Raw genomic sequence first — 12,372 nt, 5'->3', positions numbered from 1 at the left:
TTGAAGTCTCTCAAAATGCCTCAGTTTCTTCGTCTGAAAAGTAGAGAGAATGTAAGTACCCTCTGGGCTTGTTGTAAGTTAGAGCAAATAAAGCATTTAGAACAGTGTGTGGCACTAAACAGTATGTCAGTAGGTATTATTTGCAACTATTGAGTGTTCCTTATAGACCACTGTTCATGACTTAGGCAGCAATCCTGACCTAACCTGATCAAAATTAGGGCTTCTATTTCCATGTTTTTATGAGGTTGGTATTTGGTAGTCCCCCCCTTACCCACAGTTTTACTTTCCATGGTTTCAGTTACTCCCGGTCACCCATGGTCTAAAAATATGAAATGGAAAATTGCAGAAATAAACAATTCATAAGTATTAAATTGCAGGCCATTCTGAGTAGCATGATAAAAACTCGCACTGTCCTGCTCTGTCTTGCCTGGGACATGAATCTTTCCTTTGTCCAGTGTATCCACACTGTAGATGCCATCCACCCATTAGCCACTCAGTAGCCATCAAAGTTATCAGACTAAATGTCCGGTATCACAGTGCTTGTGTTCACGTAACCCCCATTTTACATAATAATGCTGCATTCACATAACTTTTATTATAGTACATCATTTTAATTGTTCTATTTTATTATTGTTGTTAATCTCTTACTTTACGTATATATTGTTGTCAATCTCTTACTGCCTACTTTATAAGTTGAACTTTATCATAGGTATGTGTGTATTGGAAAAAACTTAATATGTATGGGGTTCAGGACTATCTGAGGTTTCAGGCATCCACTGAGGGTCTTGGAATGTATTTCCAATGGATAAGGGGGGACTACTGTATTTCAAATTATGAACTCATTCAATGGAAAAACTCTTCAGCTTTTGAGAAATCAAGTTAATGCAGGTAATAACTATTTATTGTATTGACATATTTACAAAATATTGCAAAGTGAAATACCACCTTAATTCACCATATTACATAAGTGCTTCATACAGGCAAGACAAAGTATATGGAGAAACATTGGCTTCTGTCTTTGGTATTAGAAATCTACACAAATCTGCAGCATTTTAAGTTTCCAATACAAAGTACTAAACATAGACAAAGGTGTAATCAGTAGCGTCATGAAAAGGGTCTCTAATATCCTCTGCTATGAAACCCTCAGGTCGATGAAATGCATCAGGAAGACCAAACACCATTTCTAAGGGTGGGAATCTATTGGCTAAAATGACAATAAAAGAAACAACACAAGCTACAGTACTCTGCACACATATGTTTCAATGTGTGAAGCTACACTCTCCATAACAACATCTGGCTGACAGTAACAGACAAAACATTCCTTAGACACAGTCATAGATAAGACTTTATAGGAAGAATCCACTCCAGGAGTACACCTTGCAGATATAACTTTACTGTACAGAACACTTTATAAAATTCATTTTTGTGATCATTTACACATATACAAAAAAACTTAACTGGTTTTAGCAAATAATCATTTTTCTAAAACACAATCACAGTTTACATAATTCTGAGGTAAAGGTCATGAATCTATCCTATTTGAGAAATCCTAGCCCATGAGGGTCTCTAAAGGAGGATAGGTGTCCACTGAACATCAAGTTTTGGCATTCAAGTGGTTTGGGGAGAGGGAAGGCCACACCTACCTCATTTCAGAGAAGATCCAAAATTTCAGAACTGAACATTCCTAGTTTGGCTCTATTAAATTAATGCTTCTAATGTTTTGTTTTGTTTTGTTTTCTTCAAACATGAAACACTCTGAATCTTGTCAGAACATGACTTCTGCTATGGAAAAAAAATATTTCCTCAGGAAAGGGCCAAGTTAGTGTCTTAACTTGACTGTCTTGACAGAGCACTCTGTATACCACAGGAAGAACATATTTAGACTCCTCACATAAAAAATGAAGTCTTGGTCAAACAAACGCACTGCAAAACCGATCTTTCCACCAGTGAATACACACCCAGAAAGGGCCGGCTGATGCAGAGACCCTCACCAGTGAGAAGCTGAGAGCCCACACTGAATGAGACCAGAAAAGCCTGTGACCCTACTCTCCTGGAAATGCATAAAGGACCCAGCTGTGCTTTCCTAACAAAACCTTCAACTAAGTTGTTTGTGCTGCTGTAAATACTCTAGGGAAATATGAGAATCAGCAAATATGTCCCAGGTTTTTTAGCAGGGAGGAAAAGACATGTGTTAATAGATGTTGCTTCTATAAAATGACAATATAAATTACAGCCCTTGATCTGTTTCTGTAAACAATGCCACCTTACTCAGGTTAATTGCAACTACCTGTAATATACACAGCCAAGATTATTTCATAAAATGAAGTACTACTTTTCCAAAATAACCCTGTGAAATCACGAAGGTTTTGAAGATTTAATATGAAGACACTCTCTTTTATGTACTTTCTTCTTTTTATAAAGAGATTTGCAAATATAATCAGAACATCAAATGAATAATTACAACCCCTCTGGGATACATCACTTATGAAGCAAACCTCAGCGTTTGCCTCTTATCTTATCGTTACATCTGGGTTTGCCAGGTAATGAGTCACCTTGTGAGGCAATTTAAAACAAGTAACGCTGGACGTTTCCAGTAGGCTGCCCAAATGGCAGAGCTCTAATTTTTCTTCATGCTGGGAAAAGCAAAATTAAACTTCTGCTTCTTTGTACGATCAAAAATTCTGGTGAATGGCATGTGAGAGGAAAGTAAATCTGCATTAAACATTTACTAATGGCAGGCATTCATGGTGTCTGAAGGAATGAAGTAAAAAGAAACACGAATCAATGTGTTTGCAGGGCTCTTTTGCGAAGAAGAGCTTTTGGCTTTGCCCTGGCCCCTGACAATGACAGACAGGCAGGCTGCTTCTTGCACAGCCCCAGGCAAGCCATTAAACTGTCAGTACCAGCATCTTTAGACCTCAGTATTAAGACTTAGGAAGGAGAATGTTGAACAGCCAGAAATGCAGCGTTTTAAACACTTCAGTTAATTCACAAGGCTGTGCAGGCTTCTGTTTATCCCTTTTCTGAAATTTCTAGTACAGTGTGCCACGCTGGATTGGCACTTATTCATCCATTTCCACATACGTAGATGGAAACCAGCCCACCTGAAAAAGAAAAGCAACCAACATCACAACATGACTTTGCAACTGGCACTTTAAAGGATTCTACAGACAGAGCATATCATTTTCATAACACCCGGATTAAGCTGGAGTTTTATACCCACTGCAGGGGAAAAAGATTGGTTTAACTGCTCCTAGAGCCTGATGGAGTGAATGATAGAAACAGGAGAATAAAATAAGCTTAAATAATGTTTTAATCAGCTAGCACACAAATAAACATGTAAATTAAGTGTAATGCAGGGCTCTACTCCTCGATGATCCCTATTTCTGCTATAAAATAGAATAGGATATAAAGATAGAGGTACTATGTCTCATTCCTTCCCATTTAGATTGGCAGCTCTTATAGATATTTTGTACTACACATAAAATTTATGTTTGAGGCTTAGGAACTAAAAAGAATTTAACCCTTGTCCAAACAGGAAGCCATCACTCTTTTCCAAGGGAAACCTCACTGATGCCACGCTCATCATATTCGTTCAACACATTTTTCTTGAGTGCCTATTATCACTAAGAACCAGCATCAGCCTCTGGCGCCAGGGCTGCAGCACAGTGGAGGGGCTTCTCCCCAGCACCACGATTGGTGTCAGTGACGGCCCAGTTCCCTTCGTTCACGTGCATAAGCACGTCAAGAGGGGCCACTCACCTTGCCGTTCACTTCTCCTCTCCACCAGCCATTTGCACCCATCTTCGTGTAAATCTTCACCACGTCTCCTTTCAGCAAGGACAGTTCTCGCATGTCTCTTGCACAGAAGTCATAACGTGCAATGGCAATGCCCAGCACTTTCGGACTTAACACTGTGGAGAAATGAGAGGGAGTCCATTGATTTGCAGGTGAACAACCATAAGAGCTTAATCAGATAAATGCTACCGGTGCTACCGAAATGCACAGCCATGATTTCATTACAGACTAGTGATAATGGCAGGGGAGCTGGAAAGCCAGTGGCAGAACTTCTGTGTCAATTCAATCAGGGGGAGTTGAGTTCGTTTCATAAAGTTTAAAGACCACTGTTCTGTTTTCATATTCTTTATAACTTCAAAACAAGGACTAGTTTTTGTAGGAAAAAAATGGTTAATATCTAAGTTACTATCTAAGGAGACGGAATGTAAAATAACTAGCATAAATTTCCTAATAATCACAGTCATCTACTTCTTACTACCGTGTTTCCCCGAAAATAAGACCTAGCCGGACCATCAGCTCTAATGCGTCTTTTGGGGCAAAAATTAATATAAGGCCCAGTATTATATTATATTATATTATATTATATTATATTATATTATATTATATTATATTATATTAATTAATTATATTATATTATAATTTTATATTATATTATATAAGACCCGGTCTTATATTTTATTATAAGACCGGGTCTTATATTAATTTTTGCTCCAAAAGATACATTAGAGCTGATGGTCTGGGTAGGTCTTATTTTCAGGGAAACACTGTAGAATCTCTAAAGGTAAAAAGCTTTGTGTTTTTATGTTGTAACCTTTTTGACTAAGACTCAAAATAACCATACTTTTGCTCAGAAAGTCTCCCGTTGGCACTATGTCATCATTTCTAGTTAAACGGTACTTCCTCATCCAGCCAGCCTTTCTTTGTTAAAACTATTCGGGGATGAACTCAGTTGTTGTTTTATGTATAATTTTACTTATGTGAAAGTGCTGAAATTAGGTTTCACATAAAGAACACACAAACACCATTTATTTTTTTCTTTCAAACAAATACTGCCTTATAAAAAATCTTTACTGAAGTATGTAATCAAAAATAAGATGTCAGGGTAGTCATCTTCAATATTCAGATATATATATATATATATGTTTAATGGAAGGAGAGTACTTGACTTACTCCCTGCCCTCACCTGCCCCGTCTTAAAAGCAAAACTCCATTCAGGCTGTATGTTTGTTTGTCTCTAGTGTTTTAGACCACATTTTATATTAACTTCTCTACCTGTTGCTCTTTAGGGTTATAAAGTATTTTCAATGATATGTTCAGTGATTCTGAGAATCACTCACATGGGATTGGTGGGACTTTATAAACCTTAAATGGTGGAGGAACTTAAGTATAAGAAAAAGAAACAAATGGGAAACACCATCCATCTGTACTTTTAACAGTTCCCAGTGCCCAAGCAGCTGCAATTACAACCTCTGTTACCCTGGCAGAGCCTGCCCACTTGGAGACAGAGATCTCTGGCCTATTATTTGTGGCTTTGCAGTGACAGAAATTTTTTTAGTCTCCAGGTGTCGATCATAAGATAAACAAATCGCAATGCTGTACATTTCAGAACTGTAAAGGGAGTAAAAATAGGCCATTTTATTTTACTGTTCAGACAAAACCCACTTTAATAGTTTTCTTACTGAATGCCATCCCCTTACCAGGGCACTACTTTTAGAGTGGTTGCACATAAAAATATAACTGTGATGGAAAAACCCAGCCACCAGCTTAACTGTGAGGCCCTGCACAGGTCTCTTAACTCCTCTAGGCCACGTTTTTCTCATCTATAAAATGAAAGGTCCAGACGAGATGATTTCTAAGGTCCTTCAAGTTCTAAATTGTTCCAATTGGGAACTTATATTTTTCTTGAGTGCTAAGATTCCATTGGAACTTACAAGTTAATTTTTAAAATCTGTAAGGAAACAAAATTTATCTAGCCATAATGTACTCCCCTACATGTCACATAAACAACCATTAAATTCTCTAGTCAATGACAAAAATCAAGACCAAAATGCCCATGCACAAACTTATGGGCACACTCTTCCTTTCAAGCAATATGTACTGAATTTTACTCTTGTATTTGAAGACAAAGTTGGGATTTTGGTTCTATTTATTTTCTTAATGGAAATACAGAAACACTGACTTTTCTCAACTAAAATGTCTGACCCTCAAGAAAACTAGTGATTTCACAGGGTGCTTCACGTCCCCCTTTATACTTTCAGGCCCCATCCTTTTCCTACCTCTCCCCAACAGATAAAATAGAAAACGTCTCACTGGAATATATAGCATGAGCATACACATAAACAGAGGAGTGAAATGTCATGACAAACAGTGACTTTATGACATAGGAGAGGAAAGTGCATGGTGGGAATGTGACTCAAGGGACTATTCGTGAGGAGATGTTTCTACATGAGAAGCCATACACAGAAGTCAAAATATTTCATTTGCAAACAGCAGCAAGTTGAAAAGACATATAAAAGCAGTAAAGCAGTACCTGACCAGAAAGGAGTAGAAGGGGGAACAAAGCTGTAGTCTGGAGGAGTTACAAAAGAAAACCCACAGAACAAAGAAGGGGCTTAGAGAGAGAAAGAAAAAGAGAGAAGCAAAAGAACATTTAGGTATCGGCAAAAAAAAACATCTCAACACAGCTATTTTGTTGTCTATAATCATTAAGAAAATTGTCACATTAAAGTTGCAATATCAAGCTTCGCTGTCACCCACTTCTCTCCTACCACCATTTCTCAACGAAGAGCAAGCCAAACTTTTACGTTTTGATTCACATTAGTTCTGCATTCCAGAGTTGCCTGTCGCTTTGCAGGTGAACACAGCATACCCACTCCTTGTGGCAACCTTTGAACCCCTCCCGTCCAAGGATGGGCTTCTCCTCTTAATGTGATGCACAATTCCCACTAATGTAAAACATGCTTAAATCAAACTGATATAAAAAAGGAAGATAAGCGTCTGCAGGGTGGTACCAATGAAACATGTGGAGCTCATCGAAAATTCAAGAAAATCACTCAAATGATTTGTTAAGAATCACGCTACTCCCCAACCAAACATGCACATGCTTATTTCCAGAAATAAAACATAAACCACTCTGCAGCTTATCATATCTGGAAAAGCAAGTAAGAAAGTAAATATAGCCTCCAAATTGTAGGAATGTAGAGAGAAGTTATGTGCACTTGGACGTCCAAAAGCTTTTCATTTTACTTTTAATAATAAGAGCTAACGTTTGTCAAATGGTTCTGAGGTGTTAGATGCCATGCTCAGTGTTCTATATTCAGTATTTCATTAATCACAACAGCTTAAAGAGGAAGGTACTGATACAATTCCCCCTTTGTATTTGAGAGGATCCTAGATTGAATCCCAGGCTGTGTGACACCAGGGTCTAGGCCCTCCACCGCTAACCGTTTTGCCACAACTTCTCTGTGTCAGGCCGTTGGTCACAGCGCTCTGCCTGCTGATACAATGGAAGAGGAAGGTGTGGTTATAAACGTTCTCCCAATATTTATTATCCCATTTGCCCATGTAATTGATTGTTTGGTTGGACTGTGTTTGCCTGGAAGCAAGACTACATTTCCCAGCCTTCTTAGAGGTGGTGCAGCTATATGACCAAGTTCTCGCCACTGGGATAGAAGCAAAAGTATCATAAGGAAGCTTCTGGTACCTTTTCTGGCAAGGCAGCTGCCACATGCCTTTGCCAACCCCCCCGACCCCACCCCTTTTTAGTTCTTTAATCTATCCTGTTGTCTGGCATATAAGAGCTACCATCTTGGTCCATGAGAAGGCAGGCATCATCTTAAGGATGCGCATGGGCTTGAAGGAATCTGGGTTATCGAAGCTTTTGTGGAACAGAGATGACCTGCTCTTCTCCACAGCTCTGTACTGACTACTCTCAGGATTTCATGGGAAAGAGAAACAAATGTCTATCCTCTTTAAGCCAATGGTTTTGCGGTTTCTGTTACTTGTACGTGGGCCTAATCTAAACTGTACCAAAAAGCTTTCTATAACCAAGGATGAAGTGAAAGTGGGCTAAGTAAACTGGGAGTGAGTCCGTACAATCTTCCAACAGCTGCTGCTTCTTTTCAGGTCTCTGATTGATTTGAGAGCCACAGATTCTTTCAAAGTTAACACTCTTGTCAGGAAGGGGTTCTAGAGATCCTAAGAATAGGGGATTTCCAGACACCAACCAAGTAGACTGGCCAAGGGAACTGGAGGGGGTTCAGTTGTTTCTGGAACCACAGACTTTGGAGCCCTTAAATATGCACGGGCACACTCACAATACTTTTCTCACAAAGCCTCACATATTTTTAACCTACTCTGAAGAATATCTTTGTTGATAATCAGGGTTCTTTCCCAATCTATTGCACATTCCACATTACGTTTTTTTTTTAAATGCAGTGGTACATGTACCGTATTTCCCCAAAAATAAGACCTAGCCTAACAATCAGCTCTAAAGTGTCTTTTGGAGCAAAAATTAATATAAGACCTGGTCTTATTTTACTACAGTATAAGACTGGGTATAGTATAATATAATATAATATAATATAATATAATATAATATAATATACCAAGTCATATTAATTTTTGCTCCAAAAGACGCATTAGAGCTGATTGCCTGCCTTGGTTTTATTTTCGGGGAAACACGGTATTACAACTAATTTTACAATCTGTCCAATTCCTTTATTGCCATACAATATAACTGGTATCTTTTCATTTCCTTGAGTTCATGATATACCCACTACTAGAGAGAGGACAGGATGCCATCTCTAATTTAATAAGAAAAATGGCACACACCTATTAGTGGCAGAAAAGCTGGTGAGAGATTCCTATCCTATATCTGTGAGAAATTAAATTAGAAACTCTCATTCTATACATTACTTCTAGCAGGTATTAGAATTTTCTCCTTGAACTGTTTTCTATGTGTCCATCCTTGATTCTCTCTCTGGGACTATTTTATCCATAAAGTATTAAGAGAAGACCATTTCTTCTTTTATAATTTCTAATGAAGGTATTGTAAACTAAGAGTCTGGAGTATAACAAGAGATAAGTTAGCTCTAGAAGGAAGAAATAAAAAAAATCAATGGAAGCACAATTAAATGCAATTTAAACAATCTCAACAATAGGTAGATATATTAGATCAGATAATCTCTCTGTAATCTTAAAATACCTAACATTCCTGAGGTAATATGGGTACTGCCTCACCAAAGGACTTAAATCTGTTTCAAATACATAGTATCTGTGAGCCACCCTAAAAGCCTTCTTTAACCCTAAAAGCCTTACAAGCATTTGTATTCATGTCAAGAAGCTACATTTCAAATCTTCTTTAATCTTATCTAAAATATTATAATGTTAACTAAATGGAAGTCATTTCCCTCTGATTGGCCCTTGCTTCCTCTGCTGGCTTCCCTCTACTGAACATTTCCCGCAAAGAATGGAACAGATTCTTGGATATGCCTTGGCCCCCTCACCTGCATTCCAGTCTGTGACTTCAGGACCCTGCCGGGAGGTGCAACTATTATCTCTGATTTAACTTATCTGAAACCAAACTCATTCTGAAGCAAAACTTCCTCCCTGTGATCTAGCTCAACCTCTAACATTTCTGGGTTTTTTTTTTAATGACTTCCGTGTTCTCTTGCAAACCATCCTTGCAAATTCAGGGTATTGTGTTTCCCAATTGGCTTTCTGTGCTTTCAGCTTTCTTTCCATTCTATTCTAAATACTCCTCTCAGCTATTCACTGTAAATATAGATTCATTATTCTTTTCCCTAAATTAAGAAGTCCAATCTCCTGACCTGAATTCCATGACAATTCATACTCTGGCCACAACCTGCCTTTCTAACCATATCTGCCATCATTTTCCTGTACAAATTCTTTTCACCCAGACCAATTTCCTAATACCAACCCCCTCGTGCACCCAAGCTATCAGTTTCATTTTCAACTCAAAACTTCTGCTCATTCTGGAATGCTGTTCCTTCACCTCTCCTGATAACCTTAACATCCTTGTCTCCAAAGTTCAGCCTAGGCCCCTTCCATGAACCTTCCATGACCAATCCAGACACATGCCCCTTTCTCTGTTCTTTCTAGCCACTGATTTTGCACTTACATCATGACACTCCCTGACTCTGCTGTTTAATTACTGCACGTGTTCTTGTGTTATATCTCCAGTCAGTCATTGATTCTGGAGAGTAGGGGCCAGCTCTTCTATTGTGCCTGCACCCCCACCCCCTGAAATATCAGGCCCAGTGCTAAGCAACTGAAGCTGCTGAATGGACATGTATCTCAGTAGGATATTTAATTCTGCCAGCTCTTTAGGTCTCCTCCTCCTATTTGCTTAGCTCATCTTTTGCTCACTTAACTGCTCAATAAGACTTCCAACACAAGTCGGCACAACACACAGGAAAGGATGTGAGATATGCTCAGGTTTTATTCCCCAGGATCCCTGAGAGCCATAATCTATCAATGATATTCTTACAATAACTGTAATTTTTTCTGAGATGTTGAACAGCTATTAAATACTGTAGGTCTCCTGGCATTAACCATACTGTATGCCTGAGAAATCTTAGAGGTAGAAGGTTAATCAGTTTCTCCTGCCACCCAGTGGATAGCTCTCAGCCAAACATTTTAAGGATTGTTAGGGATGCTTTCTACTTTTCTACACATTGTAACTTGACTTATTGTTGCCACTCTCTCTGCACATCAATTTTCACTGCCTTCGGGTCCTTAATTCTCACTGGCTGGCAGCATAGCATTTAAATGGCCTGGCACCTATGGAGATAAGAGTATCAGATAACGTGTGTCCTTAGGAAAGTATGGATTTAAATCTAGATGTAAGCAATGTCAGAACAAGGTATTTGATAAAAATACTTTGCAGAATGGTTTAACCTGCAAAACATCTTTATATCCATACTGAGAATACATCCACCTATTTTTACGCATGTATACAGATGCATGTTTTCTTCACCAAATTCCTACTATATCAAGACATCATAATATAAGATTACAGTAGCATATCCTGGAATGGAATTAAAACAGCCAAGTAACAGTGACATTCAAATGCGAATGTTGAGAAATTATCTCTTGGCCCTGTCTCTTCCTAGCCTAATATTCCCTTCACCACCTAATATCAGACAGTCGGCCTGGTATTTTGGGGAAGCTTCTTGAGAGAAAGAACTCTTTTATTCATGTTTGTACTCACTGAGACAATATTAAATTAATGTTGAGATCTTTTTCATTGAAATAATCAGTTGCAAACTGCATGCTTTAAGTTAAGGGCCTAACTTCCTTCCTCAGACACTTTTAACTCCTATTAGCACAGACAAAGGAGAACCTTGCTCGTAGAGGCCACCATATGCAGGCAGGGCTCGCTGGTCATTTCTTACATGTATGGTACCTGGCATGCAATCAGGCTAATAGTCATGGAACGTAAGCAAGTAAGTGGCCCATAGTTTAATGACTTCATGTTTCTTATTAGGGACTATTAAGAATATAGTGAACTATTTTCACGTTAAACAAAACCCGAAGTACCAACATTCTCTAATCGAAACAGAAATTATCTGTTAAATAAATAAATTGGAAATAGAAGCTATCAGCATAGTCATAATCAACTGATTGGCAAATCATTAGTGAATATTATTCAGTTCTGAGACTTAAACAAGAAGAGAGAGCCACAGAACACAGAAGTATGTCAACTTAAAAAAAGAACACAGTGTTTACAGTAGAATAGAAAAGTATGAATGAATTGATATCTGATGCCTATACTTTTGTTGTCAAGGCTAATTAAGCACTTCCTTAAACTGATAAGCTCTGCCTTGATCAGATTACTTCTTTCTGTTCATGAGCAAATGAACATCTATTCAATTTTCAGTAATGTTTGAAATTTGTACACAGCAAAGACCAAGCCCAATCAGCCCTCTTCCTGAGGTACTGGTTATCAAATCACACAGTACTTTTGAACTACCACTTGATTTTCCATTACATGCATTTGCTAATTATTGTTTGGGATAGACATTACCTAACGCTCAGCTTTAAGTTGTAACAACTACATGTGTTCACACTCATTTACGTAATAAAAAGCTGTTAGTAAAAATACCAGGGGTGCCAAGTGGACACCCCTGGTATACAAGTGGACACTTTGGTCAACGTTGCTCAAGCATAATCAGAAGTGTCTGGACACTGATGGTAACCACTTTGAGCACCTTTTGCTATTGGTATATATTGAGTATTACAATTTTAATAGTTTTTTTTCCTTTCTAAAAATGTGTGTACTTTTTTTTGGCACCCTCTGTATCTGGCAATTGGACCGATGGTACCACCATCAATACAGGGATCCTTGTACATTCACTGCCCAGCAGTAATCTACAGAAGTCTATCGTTTTCTGGAAGAACGATGTCCTCTTATAACTCTAAGTTATAAAGAGTGAAATAAATTAGGATAAGTATGGAAATATTTAGAATTAATACTAAGATTGTAGTGAGTTGAATGGTACCCCCCCCCCAAGATATGTCCACGCAAATCCTGTGAACATGACCTTATTT

At 38.2% G+C, this 12,372-nt stretch overlaps 1 protein-coding gene across 2 annotated transcripts in view; it reads right to left on the bottom strand.

Moving 5' to 3' along the window:
- Positions 1-868: 868 nt before the first annotated feature.
- Positions 869-12,372, bottom strand: part of VAV3 (vav guanine nucleotide exchange factor 3) — a 339,163-nt gene continuing 327,659 nt past the window's right edge. The window contains exons 26-28 of one of the 2 annotated variants that reach the window (XM_081025192.1): positions 6,329-6,409; positions 3,763-3,914; positions 876-3,104 (exon numbers count right to left, since the gene is read on the bottom strand). In XM_081025192.1, coding sequence (XP_080881318.1) covers positions 3,063-3,104; positions 3,763-3,914; positions 6,329-6,409 — 275 coding nt within the window. In that variant the 3' untranslated portion in view covers positions 876-3,062. Of the gene's footprint in view, positions 3,105-3,762; positions 3,915-6,328; positions 6,410-12,372 lie in introns of both variants that reach the window. The other variant, XM_081025193.1, reaches the window with a different exon arrangement.

Source organism: Rhinolophus hipposideros, assembly GCF_964194185.1.
Source record: "Rhinolophus hipposideros genome assembly, chromosome: 19".
NCBI classification, from domain to species: Eukaryota; Metazoa; Chordata; class Mammalia; order Chiroptera; family Rhinolophidae; genus Rhinolophus; species Rhinolophus hipposideros.
Note: the sequence above shows the minus strand (reverse complement) of the source record. Positions and strands in the feature narration are given on the sequence as shown.